General features: G+C 36.9%; 1 protein-coding gene across 2 annotated transcripts in view; it reads left to right on the forward strand.

The window, feature by feature from the left end:
* Positions 1–26,932, forward strand: part of nrv3 (sodium/potassium-transporting ATPase subunit nervana 3) — a 62,873-nt gene that overhangs the window by 31,119 nt on the left and 4,822 nt on the right. For both annotated transcript variants that reach the window (XM_089093156.1, XM_089093155.1), the window contains exons 4-6: positions 3,840–4,015; positions 15,063–15,173; positions 20,379–20,547. In XM_089093156.1, the coding sequence (XP_088949282.1) occupies positions 3,840–4,015; positions 15,063–15,173; positions 20,379–20,547 (456 nt within the window). The remainder of the gene's footprint in view (positions 1–3,839; positions 4,016–15,062; positions 15,174–20,378; positions 20,548–26,932) is intronic.

Consider the following 26,932-nt stretch of genomic DNA (forward strand, 5'->3'; position numbering starts at 1 on the left):
AAATGGCCTGGTATTAAATAAATTTTTGCTAGTATGTAGACTATTTTTAGCATAACACATTGCGTGATTAGAAACAAAAGTTTCGAAATTAGCCTATTGTCCTTTTGTTTTGGCTGGTTATTAATCGATTCCTACCTCTTACACCTGCGCACTGTCTCCTTTCTCGGGAACCGTTGCAAGTTCTTTTCATCCATGGAAGAAATGCGCGATATTGATCTGGGAATATTCCTTGGAAATGATTTGTTAGCATTTTGTTGCCAGTGTAACTGTCTTAGACGAGCTATTACATTCTAGTAATTAGACGTAAGTATGAAGAAAGCATTCAATCCTTCAAATGAGTTTTAAGACAATAACTTCAAAAATCAAGTTTATAAGCGAAACGATAAGTGTAACGGGGAGGGGGAGGGCAAAAGAAACTTTGATATTAGTAGTGTCGAGGGTCGCACCGAGATACACATCTGGTGAGAGAAAGTGGATGCCCCCCCCCCGTGTCGTGTAGTCTGCAGGAGGCATTATCGTTCTTTTGCCTTTGCTATCAATTAGAAACTGATCATTTTATGCGAAATTTTTCAAGTTCTTTTGGCGGAATTAAGCTTGCCCTTTAAGCGCTTTGCAAAATTAAGCGCTTGGTGTAAAGAATGTATCCTAATTTTGACATTCTTCTGATTTTGCACCTTGTGTATGTTGAGGACCTGGTCTACTTCATTTACAAACTTATTTCTTATTTCATCAGAACCTAGGATACACTGCATGATTTATGGATTTTGTCTAAAAATTTTCAATTTTATTAAAATTGGATAATCCTTCTCCCCCTCCCCCCCTGTCTTGCGCTATCGAATTTGATTTAGGCCAAAGTGTAACCTAATGAAGTATTTTAACAGTGAACTGCTGTGAGATGTGGGAGATGAATCCCCTGTTTCGAAGGGGCCTTGCGAAATGTTTGTTTTGTAGGATATAAGTATATTTTACAAGTGTAATTGTTATTGTTTTTTTTATTTGTAATCGTATTTTTTATTGCTGAATTTATTCCTATACCTCTTTCCCATTGAGTACACATCGGAAATAAAAAGGTATATGCTGTCAAAAGGTTTGAGACATTTTATGCCATAGAATAAAACCGGAAAATATAATGGAATAGAGGGCCAGGTGAATGTTGCGTGCAATTATTTGCTTCGAGCAACCAAACCGCTACTGTACCCTCTCGTATGCACTTGTGTTGATTGAAACGGTATTGATGAAAAAAGTTGAGACGGTGCAAAGAATTTCATCACTGAGGCTCAGTCTTGGCTTTCGACGGTCTTGTACTGGACACAGGGTTTCGTTCATTGGGTCGAGGGGGTCCAAAAAAGATCTTTCAGGGAGGGGTCACCTGAAGAAGAAACGGTTTACCTTCCGTAGGCTTTGGATAAGGGTCTCAAATAAGGGTAATTTTTATCTGCATTTTAAAGACCACTTTACGAGTTGCGGAATTTTTGTGTTTTAAACCAAAGTAGTTATTTACCTAGATTTTGAAGAGGAACTTAGGAGGCTCAAATTGGGTAGCCTACTTGATCCCTTGATACTTGAACTGGGACTAGATAGTTATTTCCTTGGTACTTTAAATTCTTGTTAACTATGTCTTTTATATTTATGCTTTGTATTTTTTAGCAACCCCTGGAAGTAAGATATTTGATAATAAAGCATGTTTAGCTTCGCTTCTGCAAGGCCTTCATTTCTTCTTTTTTTTTGTATTTGAAGCGCTTCAGACATTATATATTTATTTTATTGTACATGTCTGTATGTAGTGAAATAGTGGTTCATCTTTGTACTCGTTTGCGCAAGCTTTTATCTGTAATTTTTGACAAATATTTACCGTATATATTGATCGAATGAAGAAATTTGCTTATCAAATTGTAATTTCTTGCGGAACATTTTATGAAAATTGTCTGGAAATTTTGTAGTCGTTTGAGTACAAAGGCGTTACATATCGTTTACTCGGCCAAGGAATAAAACTCGGGCTTCACCAGCCGTAGTGAAATGTTTGTTGAATGTATGATGAAATGGGATGCGTCATGTACTCTTGAGCAAGGGCCTTCTTACTCTCCACTACATGGTGTAGATCTTGGAGCGTGGTGGTTCCGTCGCACCGCGCCTCGTTGTGGCTTTCGCAGAACACTTCTGTCGCACGTGGTGCGTGTCACCTTGTACATGCGAATTTTAAAGTGGGTAACCTCTAGTTCTGGAGCTAAGGACCAAGGACTACAGGAAATAAGATGGGAAAGTATATTTCTCTTAATATTAAACACAAGCATTCTAGTAATGTTTTTTGAAACTCTTTTCCAATATTTTTAAATAGAGATGGTATGGTGGCTACCCTGACTAATATCGGGCAGCAGGGATTTGCACAGGAATTTAATCACGGGGGGGTATTCGTCAATCCCTCCTTAAAATGGTGAATTTTTTTATAAGGGAGTCTATGGAAATAGATAAACATACATATCTGAATTGGGGGGGGGGGGGCTGTATGTACCCGCTCAACAAGAGTACAATTTTCTAAGGCATAACCAATTACAGGACAAACAAATTTGGATTTTCGACCAATTACTGATGGAGCTTTCTGAGTTTTTAAATGTGTCGTGCGTTTTTTAAATGTCTACTTTCTGATCACTTCAATTTCGGCCCAAGGAGTACCATTCTCGTATAATTCGCTTGTTTAATTTTATAGCTCTTTAAAGTTATAAATATAATATAGAATATGGGCAATATCTTCCTTATACATAAGACAAAGTTGAGGGCCAGTTTTAACCTAAATATGTTCTCCTAAGATGAAAAGCATTAGGCATAGTACTAAAAGAACTGAATAAGCGTTTGCTAAGTCAGGACAAAATGTTCTTTCAGGTTCTTTACGGCTTCGCTTTGAGTGTCGTGAGTGTTATTGTTTTTTACTTTGTAAGGAGGAAGAGATTTTTTTTGATGATTTCTAGTATGTTATTTTACCCGTATAGTATTAATTTTTAGTAAGAGAGTTAAAAGTAATACGCAATAATTACACCCAAAACACACATTTAAAAATTAAATCAAATGTAAATAAGTAAGTAATGCATTTTTCCCGCTTTGTGATTTTCATAGATCTTTTATTTAGCACACAAACGTATGTAAACGCTATTGAAGGTTCCGCTTTTCACATTCTATTTAAGTAATATAGCACCATTACTGCTGCTACTGATAACTTGTCGCAGTGCCAAGTTACATATACAGTTAATCAAACGATCGTCGAAGGATCATAAAGTTAGAGAATTCCTCTGGAAAAGATTAACTTGCATTTTATCACTGTTGCTAAATTATAATCATTCAGTGCTCACGCCGGGATTTTGTCAAAAATTAAATATTTTCTAAATTCTTCAAAATTATTTTGAAAAAAGGGGAAGTACAGTCTGGACAGTAAATGTTTTTTTTTTAAGTAAATAGTAATAAATTCCAGGCCATTGGTATAAGCCTGCTAGCAACATACCCAAAGAATATATAAACGTAATATGCAAGGCCGTACTCAGGATTTTTTTTTTCGGAGGGGGTTTTACTGAAAAAAATTTTTTTTTTTTGGGGGGGGGGGGGTTACACAAACAAAAAAAAACGTATACAAAATTTGTTTATGTCCATTTTTGTTAAGTTTTTACGAGTCAGACAAACTTTTTTTGGGGGGGGGGGGGCTCAAACCCCCCCCCCCCACTCTCCTGGATACGGCCTTGGTAGTATGAACAAGATCCACTGTCAATTAAAGTATAAATCCTCCCATAACTTGGACGTATTACGGTTATATATGATTGCCTTACGTAATGCAATTAACTCCAATTATTTTACAGCATACGAGACACTAACCAGTTCTGGACAGGAATTTACCAATTGCGATTTTGACAAGCCCCCTCAGGAGGGTAAGGCCTGCAACTTCAACGTCGAGCTCCTCGGAGATCACTGCACCAAGGAAAACAATTTTGGTTATGAATTGGGCAAACCCTGTGTCCTCATTAAGCTTAACAAGGTGCGTAACTGTGTATCTGCAATCTGTGTATTAGTACTGGTACTACTACTATTAACTCGCTGCTGCACCAAGCCGCTTTTCCTTTTAACTTGTCCTTTTGACCTCTTCACACCCTGTTCGATGATGACCTGCTTTTCATTTAGGTTCAGATGCATGGCCTAAGACCGTAATCTTTGTCATCGGAACCAGTTTCATGCATAAACGGGGGTAAAGTTAAATAGGGTTGAATTAAATGGGATTCAGTTGAACGGGTTAGAGTTAGATGGGGGTCAAGTTACACGTACACTGTACAGATTTGTTTAATTTTGTTTCCAAGCAAAACATGCGTTTCTGTAACTTGCGTCTTAAGATCTATCATACTGACCCACTTTTCTGCGAAAAACAAAGCAGAGTGGAAAAGCTGAAAAACGTGTTATCGTGTCTTCGAATGTATTAAGGAACAGCTAACTTAATAATGTTTGATCCAGGATAAGTTTTTTTTTATCCAGGATAAGAAAAAAAATCCATACCAAAAGCTGAAATGTTTTTTTTTTTATCCAGGATAAGAAAAAAATTCTTATCAAAAGCTGCATTTTTCTAACTTTTTATTGTGAGTGAGAAAGAGGGTAAAACGTATTTAAGAAAAAAGCGGGAACTTTCTTCTGAATCAACCACCATAGAAAACTACGGGCTAAGCCACTCGATAGATATTTGCTAGATGAAGGTGGTTGGTCGTAACTCCAATTAAAAAAAAAACAACTCTTTAAGGGAAATGGGAACTTCTTGGGAGGGTGTAAAGAGGGAGGGTTTGAATAGATTTGGATGGAGGAGTGTGCGTGGCTGTGTTCGCCTCAGGTGGCTTGGTGTTACAGTGAGTTGTTGAAGAATACCACTCAAATGGTAGAAATCATTAACTCATTTGGGCAATTTTTTCTTTTTTATAAATTGAGCTGATTTCTGCCTAAATTTTACCAAATTGGGCTTTTTTAAAGGGCTTGATTAGTAAATATTATCTAGAAATTTATATTGTCCTAACTATTAATTCTGGATAGGAGATCATGTTGTCATCAGTGTCATTACACAAAAACTTGGAGGAGGGGCATATGACGTGTTTTAAGACATGAAATTGTTGCTTTATTTCTTAACAGTGTCTGTTCTAAAAGGCTTTTTGGAATCCTTTGGAAGCTAGAACAGGCTTTTGCCGTTGTTTTAGTTAAGTCATTTGATTTTGAATTACAAAATTACGTCCGTTTAGCTATGAAAAAAAAGATGAATAATAATTATGTTGTTGTCGGTGTATATTCTCCTTGCTAATAAGGCTATGAGATGCTTTCAAAAAATCGTAACGGGACTCTTATCGTTTCATTTTTATCAATTATTTTGTGTATTTTGCAAGAAGCAATCAAGTAACCTTAAAAAAGGCAACGCAAATTCTTTGTTTTGGTAAAACTATTAGTAAAATTTTGTTTCACAAGCTGATAGAAGTTATGTATTTATTAAAACAAAACTACACTAAGCCTAGAGCTTATTGATCGGAAAAAATAATATAAAATCACAAAATAATTAATGGAAAGATTATTGCATGATACTCCCTTCCCCAACGCCATATGTGCTTGTCTGGGCAATTTTTGTACAATCAAACAGTTCGTGGTAACGAACTGTAAGTAAGGAGCGACCCGGCTCAATGGTAACCGAAACTCTAAAAAACGGGATTTTGATACCAATAGATACATCAAAAGAATCAGATTTTAATTCTGATTTCAAATATATAAGTTTTATTAAGTTTAATTTTACCCATCAAAAGTTACGTGCCTGAGAAAATTTGGCTGATTTTCGAAAAAAGGGGGAAAGACCCCCTAAAAGTTATAGAACCTTAATGAAAATCACACCATCATATTCAGCGTATCAGAGAACCCTACTGTAGAGGTTTCAAGCGCCTATCTACAAAACTTTGTAATTTTACATTTTTTGCCATAATAAATATCAGGGATGCGTTTTTATTTGTTTGTTTGTTCTTGTTTTTTTTTTTTTTACCAGGGGTGATAGTATCGACCCATTAGTCCTAGAATATCGTAGGAGGGCTGATTGGAACGGAAATTAAAAGTTCTAGTGCCCTTTTTAAGTGACCAAAAAAAATGGAGGGCAACTAGGCCCCCTCCCACGCTCATTTTTTTTTTCCAGTCACCCGATCAAAATTTTGAGATAGCCATTTTGTTCAGCATGGTCGAAAATATGATAAAAATGTCTTTTAGGATGACTTGATCCCCCAAAGTCCCCAGGGGGAGGGCTGAAAGTTATGAACTTTACTCAATGTTAACATATAGTATTGGTTATTGGGAAGTATACAGACTTTTTCCGCGGAGATTGTGGCGGGGCGGGGGGGGCCGGCGCGGGGCGGGCGCTAGCGGGCCGCCTCGGTCCCGGACTGACATGGTCCGGGGGGCCCGCACCGGGCTCTGCCGCCCCGCCCGGATGTCAAAGCATTATGAAAGAAAAAGATCAGGAATTAAATATAAAAAAAAACAAGTTTTTCAACTGATCAACTGATTGTGATTAAGAGGTCATTTTTAAAGAACTGGAAAAAAAATTCGAACTATAGTTTAAAGAGCAGGGTATTGACTAGGGGGCGAACCCCTAATATACGTGTTAAAAATTTATGAATATAGAAGTTCGTTACGTAAGTTAATTCTAAGTTACGTATATTTATTACTAATAAAAACGTTCGTAAATAAAATTAAACAAGTTTCGAGAAAGCCATTTAACCAATTATAATATGCAAATTTTGTTTTAATAATTCATGTACGGTGAGCCAAAATCATAACCTGCCTTAATTCAAAAATGTTCAAAAATTAAATAAAAAAAAAACAAGTTTTTTTTAACTGAAAGTAAGGAACGACGTTAAAACTTAAAACGAACAGAAATTATTCCGTATATGAACGGGGCTGTCCCCTCCTCAACGCCTCGCTCTTTACGCTAAAGTTTGACTTTATCACAACTCTATTTTTTTAAACAATAAAAAAACTTTATCGTAAATAGCGAGGCGTTGAGGAGGGGACAGCCCCCTTCATATACAGAATAATTTATGTTCGTTTTAATTTTTAACGTCGTTCCTTACTTTCAGTTAAAAAAACTTGTTTTTTTTATTTAATTTTTGAAAAAAGGTTATGCCAGGTTTGCCTCTCACTCAGAATTTGTCTTGGCTTTACTCCAATTAGCCATGGCTCTCAAGTTTCATTATTGCCACCAAGCTGATTTTAATTCAAAAATCAACGGACTTGGTCTACATTGCCAAGGTTTTATGTTACACAATTATTATAATATGGGGTACAGTATTATAATGCCCGTGCCACATCATAGTCATATTTATCGATAAAGAAAGTCAAATATCATGAATAACAAGGCAATTTTCTTGATTTTAGCGTCACACTTGTATTTAAAAAGCAAAAAATTAAAAGTTTAAATAGTTTGCACCAACAGTAATTTGTGTCCCACTGTTCTCTACTAATACTAAGTCTTCTTAACTTTTGTCAGATTCCTCTCCCAGATAGAAAATCCGCTGTTATAAGTTTCCATCTTTTCTAGCTTTTTACAGTCAGAATATGTTTGCTAAGCTGATAAGACTGACATATTTTCGAAATAATTCGACTGATTACCGAGTTTTGAGATAAACGCCGACTATTGATCTACTACCACCTTTCACAATGCCTTGTATTTGCATTTTGATTGCATAAGAAATTTTGTTCAACTTTTTGAAAGAGGTCGCCTTGGTGTATTATTAAACTGTCGTGGCCGAGCCGTGTCCACTTATTTATAGTAGAGATCAAATAACAGTGTTGCCACTCGAAAAAAAAACGAACTTTAAAAGTTGTTGGAATGAGCCAAGTTAGAAGAAGATGAAATATGAGTTTGACGCTGGTGGTATAAGAAAATTCTAATAGAGATTAAAAAAAAATTTATCATATAAATGTAAATGACGATCCTTAGTTTGTAATTCCGGTCGTTGGAGACGGAGCAAATTTTAAAATGAGTCGAATAAATTACATTACGGAAGCTAGAGATTATGGGATATTATGTTTTAAGGGCATGCCATTTAATGGTATTAAAGGTACTCAAAAAAGGTATTAAAGGTAGCACCATTTCAAGGTACTGTTGCACTAATTGGTACACTGCGCGATAGACTGTCCAAAGAATGCAGTCATGGAGACCAGTAAAGCGGTAATTGCTATCTAAATTGATCGCAAAGCGGGGTTTCTCTTTGAATTTACAATATTTAAACTGTTGTTTTTGGGGTTTAGGAGGGGAAAAGCTACCAAGGTTAGGTTAGGTTATGTATTTAATATATGCTATGCTTTACCCCCATCCCCCTCATGTGCAAATATATCGGCCAAATTTGTGTCTAAACTATTATATATTCATCCTAATATTTTTGGAATAGCATTAACCAAACTTGACTTCTTTCGTGTTAAGTGATATAAATTTTGATACCCCAAAAATTAGCGAGCTCTGGAATTAGTAAGAAATCTCTTGCTTTGGAGCTTAAACTTTAAGAATAATATTGCCAATGATACTAGTCTAAAAAAAACGCAAATTATTTTGAATTTTTCAGTAATTTTTTGCTTGTCAGCACACAGGTGATAGAACCTAAAGTATCAAGGAGCCGCATCCTGAAATTTCCTATGTGTCATGTACACAGGGGGAGGGCTTTAGACCCATAGCTCCTCAGTCAATTCTCGATATTTATGATATTCCTGTAATTCCTTATGTTATCCATATAATATGCTTATTTTGTTACTTTCTCTAGTAACTTAGCTCTCCACCCCAAATCATTGGGCCACTCAAATACAAAATTATGCTTTTCTGCCTTGGTTAGAGTATACCTCCTCTGACCCGTCCCATAAGTTCTAGGACATAAAAATGTTATAATAAATAAACCTTTTTGAATCAGTTTATAGGTTTTAACTGCTGGTTATAGGTTCTATTCAGTAACAATAATATATTATATTCAATCTTTGTCTTTATCCCAGTTGTTTGTCTTAATTCACTTCTACTATTAACAGCTCACGGCAGCACAAAACCGCGTAAGGCTAACACAGCCACGCACATTCCTCCATCCCGATATATTCAAAGCCTCCCACTTCACATTCTCCCAAGAAACTCGCATTTCACTTAAATCTGCCCTTACGACAACCTCCCACCCCATTTGGGGACGACCTGCTTTTCCTTTGGCACTAGACGGTTTTAACCCACTTTCTTACCTAGTCATCATAGAAGGAATTTTTTTTGTCCCAGCCCAAGGACTTTTTTTCAAGCCTTATGGGGTAGAAACAGTATTTTTTATATTCCCTTGCTCGCTGTTTTGTTTGAACTTCAGAGGAGATTAAGTTATTACTTCTGTCATATCATTCCTGTCATGCGTTCCTTCAACAAATTCTAGATTCTCGGAAAAGAGAAATTTGACGATTTCGAGAAATATAACTTTCTCTGTTTTTGAGTATAGACGGTCTAACTGGAAATTTTCCACCGCACAAAATAGGACAAGTTTAGAGCTCCGTCTGGGATTGCATTCATAAACTATTTTTTTTATTGGGCCAAGGCAGATATTTTAAGGGAGTTAGGGAAACCTTTATGGCCTTATGACCGAAGATATGGATTGATAGCTAGCTCTGGATTTGGTAAGAAACAAAACCAGGTCTAATTAGTGTCAGTGAAGCATTTGGTCCTATTCAAACTCCTAGGAGATATAAATCAATTTACAGAGAAACAGGTGGGCTAACCTCACTATTGTCCATTGGTCACAAAACTTAAACTTTTATATAAAAAAACGATAGTATTTTTTCTTCAGTCTCAACTTCGGTAAGGCCACTCTCAACTATAGATCTGTTGAACTGAAAATATGCAGCATTTCCTAGATTCCATGTAGAATCCAGTAGATTCCAGATTCCTACAAGTTCACTTTTAAAATTGAAGCGCTAATTGTCAAAGCTCGAAATTTATCGTCAGTTTTAGAACTAATGAATTTAAAAGCATCAAAGAAGTAACACAGACCAGTCGAACTAATAATGGCTAATTGTCAGGTTGACTTAACTTGACTGACTTATGTCCCATCCGTCCTTGAAGGTCGTTTTGGGGCCTCTTCTTTAACCAGTTCATTGATATGCCTCCTGTAGGTGCTTCTGTTGTCGGCCAGGCGGCAGAGTTGTGGCAGGTTGTAGGGTGAGAATTTTTCTTTCCATCTCTTCGGAGAGTGACCTCTGGGGCGAGAACCGTGTACTCGTCCATCGAAGGTTATCTTTGGGAGACGAGTGCTAGCCATGCGTTGGGTATGTCCAAGCCGTTTGAGTTGTTTTAATTTTATATTGTACAGTATTGTGAATATGGGTTTTAGAATATGGAGAAATTTGGAGTTGGAGATTTTGCCGTGATAAGTGGTACCAGCGATGTGTCGTAGGGATTTGATTTCAAAGGTAGCTAGGCAGCATTGATCGTCTGTTTTTAGCGTCCAGGATTCACAGGCATAGATGACGATCGGAATAATGAGGGAGTAGAAGTCTCGTTTTGAGAGTTGTTGTTAAGTTCTTATTCCTCCAGATGGGCATCAGTGTTTTAAAACTGGAGTTCGCAAGTGTCAGGTGTCTCTTGATGTCTTTGATGTGGTTGTTATCAGAAGTAAGTAAGCTCCCAAGGTAGGTGAAGCCTTCCACCCACTCAATGGTATCTCCACCAAGTGAGATTTCCCTGTGAATCGAACTTGCGTGAGCAAAGCATGACTTTCGTTTTTGAGGTGTTGATGGCCATCCCGAAGAGGTTGGTAGACGAGTGAACGCTGTTAGCCTGAGATTGTAGATCTTGAAGGGACTCGGCTATTAGGTCTATGTCATCAGCATATGCTACTTTATCTATCGCCACTCATCTGATAAGGGCGCCAGGTGGGTTGTCTGTGAGTGAGAGGGCTGCAGATAGGAGGAGATTGATCAGCTCTGGTGATTTAGGCAACCTTGAAGCGCTCCGGTAGAGGTTTTGAAGCTCTCGGTAAGTCCTTCTCCAGTCATGAAGCGTCTACTGAACTTCTTATACATATCTTTGATCAGCGAGATCAGGTTGGATGGGATGCCAAAGTGAAGAAGGATGTGCCATAGACCTTCTCTCCATATCCGATCGAAAGCTTGTTTAAAGTCTATGAAAAGGTGGTAGATGCTGCGGCCAAGTTCGCTATACTTTTCCATGATCTGCCGAGCAGTGAATATCTGATCAATTGTTGATATATTAGGTCGGAAGCCGGCTTGGTATTCCGGAATGACCATTGAGGAAATAGCTCGTATACGCCCGAGCATGATTCTTGTGAGGATTTTTGCTGCGTGGCTGGTAAGACTTATTGGGCGGTAGCTGTCGCAGACAGCTTTAGAGCCTTTCTTATGCGGGGGGATTATCGTGGCTTCGCACCAGGGTGAGGGGAAGTGACATTTTTCCCAAGCAGCTGTGGCAATTTTGTGGTAAAGGTCAAGGAGTGGTTTGCAGTTTATTTTCATTAGTTCGGGCTGGATTCCATCGGGGCCGACAGCTTTGTTTGTCCTCAAGTCTCTGATAGCTGCTTCTATTTCAGAGTGAAGAGGGAGACGACTTGGACCTGTAGTGGTTATGAGGAAAGTCTAGAGACTTTTTGGATCTGGTTAGATGACCAGATTCAGTTTATTTTGAAAATGGTTTTTCCATCGAGAGTGGATTTCATCTGTGGATTGTATTTGGTTTCCATGTTCGTCGAGAAGGGAACACGCTTTGATGTCCTTCTTTTTGTCCAATTCCCGCATTTATAGAAATGTAGTGGGGGTCTCCTTTCTTGAAGGCCGATTCACATTGATCACACGTTTATTTAATAAAAGCAAGATGAGCACGTCTGATGGTTTTCTCAACAGCTTGTTTGAGCTTCTTGTATCAGTCCCTGCTTTCTTCATCTTACTTGTTCATCAGTTGGTACTTTTCGTCACAGAGGTAGATGATCTCGTATGTTATCCATGGTTTCTGAATGGTTTTTTGGGTACCCAGTGTGGAATGAGCGACATCACATATGATATTTGTGCTGCTAGTCACCAGGTTGTCAATATCTTCCTTAGACAGGATAGGTGGAGAGCTCGACGTGAGCTCCGAAATTTTTCTGATAGAATGGTGATATAGGTCATATGTGGGTTCTCGTCTTTCAGTAGATCTACTCGAAATTTGGGGGCTTTCTTAGACAACTTTGATGCTGTTTTAAGTCTTGTTTTGAACCTAGACATGACAAGCGAGTGGTCGCTGTCAAAGTCACCACCAGCTAGCGTGACTGTGTTTAGGACGGACGTTTTCCAACGTCTAGACACGAGGATGTAGTCGTTAAGTTTTTAGTTTTTCCATCCGGTAAGGTCCAGGATGTCTTACGGCGAGGTCTGTGCTTGAACAGTGTGTTTGTAATGACTAAATCGCTGTCTCTGCAGAATTCGATAAGGCGTTCTCCTTTTCTGTTCATTTTTCCATGTCCAAATTTGCCTATTGCATCTTCGTGTCCTGTGTGGTTGTTTCCAACGATGGCGTTGAAGTCACCAATGACAAAGATTATGTCCTTTTTAGGGACAGAATCAACTAGACTTTGAAGCGGGAGAAAGAAGTTTTCAGACTGTTCATCGTCTCTGCTGGTATCCTGAGCGTATACTTGGATAGTTGTGAGGTTGGTGGTTGAACCTTTCAGGCGGATCATGATGATCCGTTCCGTGAGGGGGGTTAAGGAGATTAAGGATTTTCTGGCTTTATTAGACAGTAGGAAACCTACACCTTGTCGATGTTTCCCATCATTTCGTCTCGAAAGTAGAAGGGTAACATCTTCATGTTTCTCTTCACCAGTGACTGGAAGATGGGTTTCGGCGAGACCGATAACGTCCCAGCTGTACTGTGTTATCTCTCTTATGAGTAGGTCTATTTTTCCTTGTTTAGCGAGGGTTCTAGTGTTGAGGGTACCTATTGACATAGTTATTTTTGGAGAAACAATAGCCTCCAGGGTTGTAGTTGTCAACGTAGATATATTTGCGCGATTTACGGTTGTCGAATTGTTGGCTGCCCCGGACGCGGTAGCTCTTGACGAATTATCGTCGGTTTCCCCGGTCGCGGTATCACTGGTTCTCATATTTAATCTCTTTTTCATATTCATCATTAAAATTAAAGAAGGGGTTTCTTGGCTGGCTTTGGGACAGCGGTAAGCCACTTCTCTCTGTCCCTAGTAGAGGCCTACTGTATCTATTACCGATAGTGCGCCCTTTTGGTGTCCTGCAACACCAGCAATTTAACCCATTGCTGGGGGAAGATTTGTGACTGACGGGACGTATCCATACGCCGATGGGCCCTGCCCAGTGCACATTAGAGGGATCATCCTCCTCCTCCATCTGAATTTATGGCCCCCAGACAAGGGTGCGCCAGCTATGTTTCAAGACCCCCAGAGACTGGGTCCCCCCTTGGTCCGTGCCTCACTACCCATGAGGTACCCTACATATCTGCAGGGCGTTCCCCTATCCGCCACCTGGGGACGCGCTGAGTGGCCTGGGAGAGGCCCCTACTGAGAACTCAGAAGTCCTACTTATCTTTGAGTGTGGATTACCTGATTGTTACCTTAATGCATTTAAATCTTTAAACATGGTACAAAAAAAAGTTGAATTTGAATAAGGCTTGAAAGGCTGGAACAATAGGGGAACTAAATCATTTCGATTAATTTATTCGAATGTCCGATTAATTTGCTAGCCTAAATGTAAACATGCTATTCGATGCGCCATTAAAATTAAAAGCAGTTGTGAATCTTTTGAATTGCCTCTAATGTGGGTTTTTTGGGGCATGATTGATTGGGGGGGGGGGGGAGCTCGGGTATTTTTTTTTCCAATCGGGGCCTATCTCTATTGATGTACGCCGAGTCGGGCGTCGGGCCACTGAAATCTGAATATCTTGAATTTCTGTTTGTTGTTGAGCCTTGTCTTGTAGACTGCATGTGCCCCCTACTTTCTAATAAATAAATAGGTTCCAGCACAAGCAACTTGTGGACAATTCACTAGGGAAATTTTTGTCACTTTTAGCTTATTTTCGATTGCAAACAGTTGAAAGATGCACCCTATTCTTTTGGGTACGGTGATATTTTAATGGAATGGTTAAACAGCTTGTTATTGGTGGTACAGCATAAAGTTTACTGTAAACCCTGAAAATTAGTGACATCTACAAATGAATATTTCTTGGTGGGTAGGGATTTTTTTCTTGTGAATGCACAACTTAATTCGACCAATACAGTTTTAGCTAAACCAAGAGATTTTGATTTTTATTGATCATGCTTACTAGATAATTGGAAGTTTTGATTGGAAGATCGAGAGATAGTTTGGTAATGCTTTTTTTTTGCCTCGGGTTTGCCCGCTTTTATGATTATAATCTTTTGGGGATAATTGGAAATGCTATAATTGGATAACCACAAGCAATACAACTAAGAAAAACATTTATTAAACGTATCACATAAGAAAATAAATCGTCTCACCTTTGGTTTAAAAACAAGAGGATAAAAGAATAGAAAAAAGATTAGGTAACACTGATATCAAACTGATATTATCCCTTGTTTGTTTCACCAGAAAAGTGATAAAAATAAAACCATGAAACCATCGATTCATATCTTAAACCAAGGTACGTCTAAGCGACGCCTAACATCGACTGATCCTTTTTTGTTTTACGTTTGTCACCAATGACAATAAATTCTTGCATACCTGTCCAAAGGAGAAAATTTTTCGGGGAAAAAAGATAGTTTAAAACTTATTTTTGTTCGTACTCTTGGTACCCCGCTTCATAAATGTCGGACCTTGTGTTCCTCTGAATGTGTAGGATTAGGACGGGAAATCGTATTTTTTATGGTTCGGGCCAAAATAAAATGTTGTCCCACCATGGTTGGTAAATGTGCCACAGGCTTCCTGGACCTGGATCCAGGCCTAACATGGAAGCAAATGTTTATATGCTTTTGACATTTTCAAATATACTGCTAAATCCTAAATCTTTTTGCAAATATTTTTATGTTACATGCTTCTAGATTTTTGGATGGAGGCCAGAAGTATACAACAGCAGTGCTGAAGTTCCTGAAAATATGCCAGCAGACTTGAAAGCGTACATCAAAGACATTGAAACAGGCAACAAAACTCACGTAAGTAAAACCAAAATTATGTATTTATTTAGTAGAAGAGTTTTTATTGTTATTATCGGTTTTTGACTAAGTCATCCATGTGTGTTGGTATCCTGGATCCCTTCACAGGTAAAAAAGCTATACTACTCCCTCACGTGCAATAGAAGCTTGGTCATTGAATCAAGATAGGACCAATTCATTTTCATGAGTCTAAACTAGGTATCCGAGTGAGATCTCACATATCCGAGTACGATATCCTTATTTTGCCATTGTCTGTCATTCATCTGTGCACTATTACATGGTGAATTTGAGGTAAATTACGAGTGTTTGTACGTTTACCGTTTCATCTGCCTCACTGCAGATAAGAATGGGTTGGACTAGGACAATATATCTGTACCGTAAGAGCTAGAACAGCTTATTGATTTTGACACCTTGTCTTGTGGTGTTGATACCTATTCTATTGTTTACACATAGTCCTCTTGATTTTGATTACCTAATCTTGATTTGTTTCTCACAGACTGCCAATTTTTTCAGGGTAAGTACTCTTTTCTAGTGACCTTGTGACTATCCTAGCCCGGTGGAGACCGGGCTACGATTATATATGAGATTTGAGTCGCTTACCAAATACCCTTACTTCCAACCATTAGAAAGCCTTCCTTAGAGAATACTATAATAAAGCTGTAGTATAGAACCAGAAGGTCATGGTCGGCTCAATTGAAAGTCGTATTCCATCAAAGCAGACTCGGGTGTGTAGTAGAGACAACCATAGGTATAATTTTCATTAATAATAATAATAATAATAATATATTGGAAACCCGTCGTATACAATAAATGTAAAATGACAGAGATAATTTTCATTGCGAGAAGGCGACCCCATCAGAGCAAAATGCTCATAAACATTGGCTGTTATGAGAGTGAGGAAGACCACACAAATATGTCCCAGCATGTAAGAATGGACCAGAAGCAGATAGGGCTTTTGTCTCAGGGATATAGTGAAAGGCTATTGTCTTTGAGGTTTCAAATATAGTTGGAATTATCATAATTAATTATTTTATGAGGACTGTCATTGATGATTTTATGTCCTGTAACTATCAAGGGAAAGGTCGGGTGGTTTCGGTACGTCGTTTACCCGATAATAGTATTCTATTCTTTTCTTCTTAAATATCAGCAAGGTGGGGACTACATAGAGAACTCTGCACTCCATTTAACGGCGATACTTCGGCCAATTTTGTTGTCTCAAAGAAGGGAAATATCTTCAATTGTAAAGATGAAGTCGGTATGACGGCGCGGGACCTTCGATCTGGAGATAACCAAAACCTTTATTTCTACTATATGAAAGCCGAAAATCCAAGTATGAGACCGTACATCAACCTCTTGGAGATCCGCTTTAAGGACTAATAAAGCACTCAAAGGATTTCAGTTCTTTGAGACAACAAAATTGGCCGAAGTATCGCCGTTAAATGGAGTGCTGAGTTGACGGTATGACGGCGCGGGACCTTCGATCTGGAGATAACCAAAACCTTTATTTTTACTATATGAAAGCTGAAAATCCAAGTATGAGACCGTACATCAACCTCCTGGAGATCCGATTTAAGGACTAATAAAGCACTCAAAGGATTTCAGTTCTTTGAGACAACAAAATTGGCCGAAGTATCGCCGTTAAATGGAGTGCTGAGTTGACGGTATGACGGCGCGGGACCTTCGATCTGGAGATAACCAAAACCTTTATTTTTACTATATGAAAGCTGAAAATCCAAGTATGTGACCGTACAAAGCGGATCTCCAGGAGGTTGATCTTCGGTCTCATACTTGGATTATCAGCTTTCATGTAGTAAAAATAAAGGTTTTGGTTATCTCCAGATCGAATGTTCCGCGCCATCATACCGACTTCATCTTTATAATTGAAGATATCAAAATAGTTGATGAAATCCTTGTTCTGGAAAAGCATCTCATCTGACTTCTCTTGGCGGATTCACTTTGATTGTATTCAACCCTTTGGTGCTAGGCTGGGAATATTTGTTTTCCTTTCCAAACCTTCTTCCATCAAGGTCCTCCCTCTGTACAGAACCTTTTGGGCAGGGTGCAGCCCTTCAAAGACCAACTGCTAATTTTAAAGACAAGGTTGAATAAAGTGGGATTGAGTGTCTTTTACAAGCACATCCAGGCATTGCTTCCTGAGAAACTTTCTCTCCTTGTGCACAAGTGTGTTGAAACGTCAAGATTAAAACCCTGGCGAGAGTACCCGAAAATAGCCTTGTATGGTGTTGCTCACCCATCTAGGACCGGCTCCGATTCCTTCAAAAGAATGTTAAAAAAAATATGTAAAACGTAGTGAGTAAACTACATTTAGGACTACTAATATATGAGGCACTAGGTGTGTTTGGCACTTAGAAGTATGTTATAAAAAAGGAGGATATCGGTTTGGGTGGTGGGCAAACATGTCGCAACAGAAAAATAAGCAAATAATTTCGCTTTTTCACTGGAAAAATTATAAGAATGTTTGGAAGGTTAGGGAGCAAAGAAGGAAATCCCTCCTCCCTTGAGTATGCGCAAGTTTTACCATCATTGTTCAGCGAGCCTAGCTAACGTAAACTAAAATTGTTAGCAATTCGTCTTTGCACTGACTGTGTTTTTACTTGTAAAGTGCAGTTGCTTCAGTAGGAATACTACTACTACAAAGTCGTTGCAGAGCTCAGGAGGCTGAAGCAGATACGCTAAGAGACGCTCCTCCTCAGTCTTATCCTGTTTGTAGCTTCTGCGTTTTCACCTCCTAAGAAATTTCCAAAGATTTGAAGATCTCTTGATATTATTATTACGTCTCTTATCTCCTACGGTAGTGGACCTGTCCTAGGAGTAAGGTCTTAGGTTATCAATTGGACATATCCAACCGAACCGACACAAAATAATCCAAATGTGTTCATATATGTATGAAAGACATATTTATGAATGTTAGACAAAGAAATGAAAGAAAGATGAAATAAAGTAATTTCGTAATAGGAGAATTTTGAAACCGCTGAATTACGCAACTTTCGTGTTGGAAAATTTTCTTGCTAAATCAGCTGATAGCGAGATGACGACAATTAATAATTAAATCTAATAAAAATTCCTTGTAGCGCAAACAGGTAATTAGTATTTCTCTATGCAGTTGCACTTAAGTATTCAATAGGACTCGTACAAGTTGCGGGCTTGCTAGTGTAGGAATTCAGGTGCCTGTTAGAACATGATGTTATTCTGAAAAAGAGCTACTCCAAAAATCTTGTTAAGCTAAGATTTCCTTCCAAAAATTAAGAAAAATGCCTAGTTTTGTTTATGCCCTATTCTCTTCCTTTTTATACAGACAATTTTTTTTACCGACAAAGAACAGAAAAACAAAATGGGGATAGCTGTCAAGATTGGGAAAACTATTTCGATTGTATCCTTGAACTAGTTTTTAGTGGAGATGGAAACCTTTAATTATTGAGATAACACGAACTCAAAAAGTTTTGAATTTTTCATGTTGTATAGTTTGCTGTAATATAACAGAACACGTTCAGAATAGGTTTTAAGGCTTGTGAATGTTTGGGATCCATGGTAATCGTGTTTGACTAATATTTTCATATTTCCATCGTGATTTTATTGGGGTGTACCATTGGGAAAAGCTAGACTTACGCCATTTAAAGGGGGGCGGGCGTAGTGGAATTTTATCTTTTAATCCAAGCTAGTATGTATAAAACGTGTTCTTTTACATTCAAAAGTGTAAGTTCATAATATGTTGTCTAAAAGCTGGGGAAATCGAAGTTTTTTCTTGGTGTTTGGAATTTTTGTATGGCCCGCATTTGGACGGCCCAGTCCAAGGAAAAAAACACTCCATACTGGGAGGGACCAAAAGTAAAGGAAGTCCTATTTTAACCTGATTTTAGCTACCTTTCCTTCTTTTGAGATTTATGTTTCATGCCCCCCCACCCCCCTCTGCAAATGACTTCCCTGCTTTGGCAGCATTTATTAACATCTCTGAGCCTTCAGACACAGCTGATGACAATCGGGTAGCTCGTGAAGCGTATTACAGCTGATCACTGATAGTCTGATCACTGCTAGAAGACCTTTAATGAAAAGACGGTTCAAGTTTCATCAAGACTTTCTCCAAAGCTTCTCAAAAAGTATTATCCCTACCCTCTTGATTATAAGATCTTTTCAATTTGTTTCCTTTTTTACATCTAAAAGGAATAATAAGGGAGCAGTAAGATAATAATATAAAAAACAGTGGTATCAATTAGGGGGGGAATCTCCCCCCCCCCCTCGCACTTCCGAAAAAACTATAGCTTTACGCCATTGTTATTTTCCTATATTTAAAATTGCCACAAGGATTTTGGATAAAGGATTAACTATCTATTGCGAAAAATATTTAAAATATATTGCAAAAAAGCCGAAAAAATACTGTTTAAGGTAAAACTTGGCGAGACAAAGGGTGTGATTTATTTTGAGGATTTGTTCGAAATTTGAAAGTATCCTGGTTGGGTTAAAGTATAGAACTATTATTGAGTAGATACCAGATAAAAGAAAATTATTGTGATGTGCGAGCTGGATTAACAACCCCAATGTATCAGACAAAAATGCTTAGTTCTCCCGTAAAACATGAAATTGTAACGTAAAAACATAATACTTCCTTAAATGTTTTACGTTGATTCTTCAATAAAATATAAAAACAAAAAATAGAGAAATTTTTGGGGAGAGACCTTTGCTAATGGCACTGATGAGAAATCACAATGAGCTCGCAAAAACCCATGCTTCTACTGTCTATTATAGACTTATCTATGTGTTTTAAGCTGAATGGAGTCCCATGTATGGAGCTCCATTCCAGAGAGCATTCGGGTGGCTGAGCATCTTGGGTTATTTAACAGTAATTTGAAAAAAATATTTATTAGGAAAGGTTTCGTAGTTTTATTTATTTATTATTATTACTATTGTTTGTATTATTATTATAGCAGAAGGGTTGATGAGAGATTGGTTATAGTTTTATTTTGGTTATGTAATTTATTTATTTTTTACTTAATTCATTCTTCTTCAATTTGATTAGTTATTTGTTTTTTAAAAATGTAAGTAGCCGCCCTGTCGCAAGTGGCTTTTTGTATTTTTCTTTTTTTTTGGGTGGTTATTAGTAATTTAGTTGGTATCTTTTTGTTTGTAAATAAAAAAAAAATTAAATTGAATTGATAATATTTCTCCTCTGTACTATTTTTATTTTTCTAGATGAATATGGTATGGCTATCTTGTGAAGGTGAGACTGCCAACGACAAAGAGAAGATTGGAACAATAACGTACACCCCATTTAGAGGATTCCCAGCCTATTATTATCCATACCTCAACGTACCTGGCTATCTCACACCTGTCGTTGCTCTCCAATTTGGTTCTCTTCAAAGTAAGGCCCCTTCTCTTTTCCTCTTCTTCCTTAGCTTGTAATAAATTCTGATTTAATCTTATATTTTAATAGTGACAACTGATCGCGGCTCCAGGCCACTTCAGGCCAACATATCATCCTCACGATTCTCCTCCATCCCAATTTGTTCGGGTGTCACCTTTTACTCCCTCCAAGGCCGTACCCAGGATTTTTTTCGGAGGGGGGTTCTACTGAATTAAAAAATTAGTGGGGGGGATTACACAAAAAAAACTCAAAACGCATACAAAAATTGTTCATATACGTTTTTGTTATATTTTTCCGAATCAGACAAGTATTTCGGGGGGGGGGAGGGGGGGCTCAAAACGAGTAACCTCCCTGGATACGGCCCTGACTTCCTCCTATGAAGTTCTTACTCTCTTCAAATTCTGCTTTATTCATTTTTCGGTTCATTGATGACCTACAAGAAGTACTAAGAAGAACATACACTGTGGAATAATAGATGAAAAAAGGAAAAAAATTATCAAGATAAGAAGCAAATAATTTTTAAAATATGAATATAAATGAACAAAATTATTAAATTTGTTTCTTATTAAAATAAAAAAAGCAAGTTATTAATAAAAATACATCAAAAATGAAAGAAATTCGTAGGTTACGTCAACAATTCGACTATAATTTTATAGCACTGCATAAATTAACCCTATAATAATGTTTATATGAATTAAAAAAAAAGAAACTAATTGAATTCGTAAAATTTTCAAAAGTGAAAACAAATTTAAAAACGGTTGGAGTCAACTCTTAAGAAATCGGCTGGTGTCAGGAGTCAACTCTTAAGAAATCGGCTCTTAAAATTTTGTTGTGAAATCACATTTTTTGGTTATATTCAAGTTACTACCAAGACAACACTGCCTTCTCCAATTGCAATGAATGAAGACTTATCAAGACAATGACAATTAACTAATATTTGTGAATTGTGGAATAGATAAAAACTAAATAAAAACCCAATTAAAACCAAGAACTAATATTAAGGGAGCTACCAAAAAAGTCAGTAGTTCCAAAATGGATAACCTTTTTTTTTCAGTATTATCTGAATTTCCGGGTAGGTTAGGTGTTAATCTGATCACACTAACCTTACCTAATATATTTTCTCATAAAAAAGTAAATATGCTTGTGACTTGAGAACTCTATCGATATCAACCGAATTCACTTGAGTATCACTGATATAGTACCACTTTGAACTTGGAATTTTGATTCCCAGATTGTCTTCCCAGATGTGGCATGGCCTTTTACTTCTTCAACGGCTAGCTTTAAGAATTCTATAGAGTAACTCAGAACAGACCAAAATTGCTCTGGAAGTTTCAGTTTCTGTGAGTACATTGTGGATTTCTATACTGGTATATATATATATATATATATATATATATATATATATATATATATATATATATATATATATAAACTGTAATTAAAAAAAAATTACATAATTTTTGTAATGGGTTCAATGCTATTGTCAATTGGTTTAGTAAAATATTTTGTTCGATCATCAAACTTCATTTTTTGGTATTGACAACATAAGGGGAGCTTATTAAGGGAGTTACCAAAAAAGTAAGTAGTTCCAAAATGGATAACCTTTTTTTTTTCAGTATTATCTGAATTTCCGGGTAGTATTGACAACAAAGCTCTTCTATTTAGTTTTAAATTTGGTTTATATTGAGAAGTTATATATTGTAAGTTGTTTTATAGTTATTATATTTTTTCCCGTTGCCCTGAATTTCTGTGAGGTAATCATGTTAAAGCTCTTCCAGCTAGTTTTAAATTTGGTTTATATTAAAACGTTTTAAATTGTGAGTTGTGAGTTGGATGTGGCTATTTTTTTTCAATTTCACCTTTTTCTATTTTCGATTTAAGATGGCTATGGTTTATTAGTAAAGTAGCCGAAACATGCATATTTAATTGTCATTATCTTGAAAAAGTCACAATCTGTTAGAATTGTTTTCTTGTATTTTTATAATTGAGATGGCTCTATGGGTATTTTATAGTTTGTATAATTTGATAAACAAACACAATTTAAAAAGAAGAGGGAAATTTTTCTCAAGACAGTGGAATTCAATTCAGTGAATATTTCGGCCCAATGTCCAAGGGCCGTCTTCAGCATAACATCAAATATATATATATATATATATATATATATATATATATATATATATATATATATATATATATATATATATATATATATATATAACTTATATTAAAATGCGAACTTAAATTTTTAAAAAAAACTTTTAAAAGAGCCCTAGCATTTCGGCTTACTTCAACGAGGTTCAACCAGGACTGATAAATAAAATGATGTGAGATGATAAATTCACTCAAACGAAATAAAATAATTAAATACAAGCTTTCAAATCTAATCTTGCTTTTTTGGTAGCTAGCCTCAAAGGCCTTTTTGTAATGGGTTCAATACTATTGTCAATTGGTTTAGTAAAAAATTTTCTTAGATAATTTTTAATTAAATTCGAGTATAAAGAATTTAGTGAATGTTTTTTTAATGCTCCCTGAAGACGGCCCTTGGACATAGGGCCGAAATTTTCACTGAATTAAATTCCACTGTCTCGAGAAAAATTTTCCTATTGTTTCTAAGTTGTGTTTGTTTGTTACGGAAAGGCAGTGTGGTCTTCGTCAATATTTACTGTATAATTTGTCTACAGGAAAAGTTTTTTTTAAAAAAAACATGATATATTTAAAGAAAGTATATAAATTTCTCTTTTTTTTCAATCTTTAACCTTTACTTTGAAAGAAAACGTAGTGCAATTATGTTTTCATTTGATAAGAAACTATTTCGATGATTGTTTTTGATAAAAGACTCTTAAACTGGTTTTTGTAATTTCCAAGGGAATTCAAAAGTAATTTAAGTCGTTTTCTTAGATTGACTAGATTAAGTAAGTTTACAATTCTCGCAATCGGAGATCAACTTATTAAATAATGCTGATCGTATTACTGAAGGGCCATAAAAATGAAACTTTAAATTGAGAAAAGAAGCTATAAACTGTTTCAGCAGTTAGCTTTTATTCATGCGAATTCAAGTTAGAAATCAAGGTTCTTCTCGAATTTTGATAAAAATTTCATATTGGTGAATCCTATGGAATGATAGATTTCATAAGAGTCTCGATGCTCGTGGGTAGGGCTCCTTGGAACCATATACATAGTCTCAGGAGATGGGCATACTGACTGAATTCCACACTGACTATGGTATTTTTTTCATCTTCCAGAACAATTCGTTCCTACTTTTTTGAATTCTTGACGAAAATATGTTGACGTGTCCCCAGCATTTACTTTTTGGAGGTCTGAAGAGCGATAAATTGTAGTTTTGATGGGTATTTTATCGTGTTGAAACTTAAACATCACCCAAACAGTAGGCTGTACCAAAAGTGTAGTTCAATCCCGCTTTCCAGGGCTATAATGAGATAAAGGTTGAGATGGCTAGGGTACGTTCTGCAAATGAATGATGACAGATTGCCGAAGATTGTCCTTTTGTGCTGTCTAGGGCTAAACGGAAAGCAGGTCGTCTGCGGTTGGAGTGGAAGGATGTCATAAAGAAAGATTTAAAGGAAATGCGAACTTCCTGGGAGGGTGTAAGAGGGAAGCTTTTAATAGATTGGGATGTAGGAGGAGCGTGGGTGGCTGTGTTGGCCTCAGGCGACTTGGTGCTGAGGTGAGTGGTTAGTAGTAGCAGTAGTAGTAGTTAAAGTTCAAATGGAAAATTATTTTATTTTCCGATAACTGGTTTAATGTTCGGTTTTGATTGGGCTATAATCTATTGAATTTTGTGGACTAACCGCATCATTTATAATTTTTGAACGGGGCCCGAATTTTATGCTTCTGGCTATAAAATTGCCAAGACAAGACTATATGACACATATGTTTAAACAAACATTGATTTTCATTTCTTACTTTTTAGCGTTGTCTAAAAAAAGATATTGAGAGTATTAAAAAATAGTGTCAACATCTAAAAATAAATAAATTCTCGCACTTAGGGAACCATGGTACCAGAATGCGCCAGCTTCATTCCCTCCTACGACGCCAGTTCTCAACCGTTATCTTTAATGGTTTGATTGTCGTAACTGTTAACAAGGAATATTTAGTCTTATCCTGGAGAACGCAATTTGTGTTACTTGTCAAGGAAATTTCACCATAAGTAGTCTGTCATAAACTTATTTGAAGTGAAAATAATCACTCTTTGTAGATCTTCGTTTCCTAGATTCACACGAAGAAGACAAAAAATGCAAAGAAAAAAAACGGAAGAAGTCGCATCTCAAAACTTGTTCAGTTGAAGATCGCTAGACCCCCAACAAGCTAAGCTTCTTAGGCTAAACAATCGTTGGAAGTGCTCATTTTCAAGTATACATATATAAATATTGGTTTATTGAAGGGCTCTTCCTCAACCCCCTCCTTCACATGCCATTTCTACTGGAAGCTCATTGAACGCCCTTATTATGTTCACGTTGCATTATGGAGAGTTCATTGCTTGTAAATTATTAGAAAACTTCAAATCTAATGAGTTATCCCTGGGGGAAAATTTTCATTTGTTAATAAATCCTCCACTTACTTGACCATAATCAAGAAAACACGTGGATGTGCTTGCAACTTCATTTACTGCAAAGAACTAAAAGAGATTGAATGACCTTGGTTGAACATTCCTATTGCCTTGAAAATAATGACGTCAGAATGGAAAGTTCAAAAATCGATTGAAGGAAATGGAACTTGCTGTTCTTATGAGATGGAAAATGATAGTAGCAGCTGTATTTTGCTTTCTAATCGGCATTTTGTGTTCCAAGAAAATGTCATAATGTCAAAAATAAACCAGCTTAAGATTTTATATCTTCGATCGGCTGTAGTAACTCCAAAAGCGGTATCTTGTAAAGCAAAAATTTTATTTATAAGAGAATGAGAAAAAAAATGTTTTGGGTTTGTTTACTCTCGTTAAGAACAACAGTAAAATATGTGCTGAGAGATCCGTTTTCAGTCACTTATGATTCTACACATATTATTGTTATCCAAGGCTGTATCCAGGGGGGGGGGGCACCCGGTTGTAACCCCCCCCCCCCCCGAAACTTTTGACCGAGTCGAAAATTAGTAAAACCTTAGTAAAAATTAGTAAAATTAGTCGAAAACCGAGTCGAAAATTAGTACCCCCCCCCCCCGAACAAAAATCCTGGATTCGCTCTTTTTGTTATCCCTAACTATCTAAGGTTTTTTTTTTAAGAAACTGCGGCTTATTTAGTTAGTTTGTTTTCTATATTTAATCTGAATACTATTACTGCTAAAAGCTCATTGCAGTGCCGAGCTGCATGAGGCCGAAACAGCTCAGCATGCCCCCCTTCACCCCAATCTGTTCAAAACTGTATTATTTCCTCCTTCCTGTAGATGTCCAATTTCATTTAAATCCTTCTAATGACCTTTCCCCACCAAATTGAGAACTTCTGTTTGGCGCCTGGTGAATAGCCAGAAAGCCCAAATTTTGGGAATCTGTCATCCTTCAGTTATAGCCCTATATCTTATAACCCTCAATATTGGGTCACATCTTATTTTTCGTACATCTTATTGTTTTATATATGAGCAGTCACACGGGGACTTTAAAGAATACTTTGACAATCCCTTTGGAAAATATCTAGCGAATCTTCCTCAACCTTTCCAGTGTCCCGCATTTCAGAGCCCTACTTGGCCATTCTCAATCTCGCCTCTTACAAATACTCTAAATAACATATTATATTACATTTTATAATAAATATATATGTATTATATATTATATTATATACATATATGTTACTACGAGACAGTAGCATTTGGAGAATAATACTGGCTTCTATATGTGCTTTTTCTTCTCCTTCCCTCCTTTTAACATCTGCTGGCTATTGTTCAGGTTAGAATAATCACTGAACATTTAAAAAAAGGAAAATATATATGACTAATCATCCGTGACGAGTCTAGGGATGAAAGGGGATACCATAGGGTGCCCCCTCTAGGGATGAAAGGGGCACCTTTTTGTAATATATCCTGTAGATAACTTTTCTGTTTCTCACCACTTTAATATTTAACAAATGTTATTGGATCTACTGCCCTATTATTCAGACATAAATTTTCGTATGTTCACTGCTAAGACCTGCTATTGAAAAGGTTCCTGTCGCTCTTATGGGAAAATCGCCCAACCTCAAAATTTTGAAAAGGATATTTTACCCCCCCCCCTCCCCCTCTACTGAATTTTCCTGATTGTATGCACGTGAATATTGGGAATTAAAACAACAATTCTCTCAAGATATTTGGAGGGGCCAAGAGTCAGGGGAGGTTCTGGCTTCTCTTGTCCCGGGACAAAATCTTGATTAGTGTCCCCCCTCCTTGTTGCTCATATAGG

The sequence above is a fragment of the Artemia sp. Qi Xiang Cuo genome, chromosome 8 (genome assembly GCF_049724085.1).
Source record: "Artemia sp. Qi Xiang Cuo chromosome 8, ASM4972408v1, whole genome shotgun sequence".
In the NCBI taxonomy this organism is placed as follows: domain Eukaryota; kingdom Metazoa; phylum Arthropoda; class Branchiopoda; order Anostraca; family Artemiidae; genus Artemia; species Artemia sp. Qi Xiang Cuo.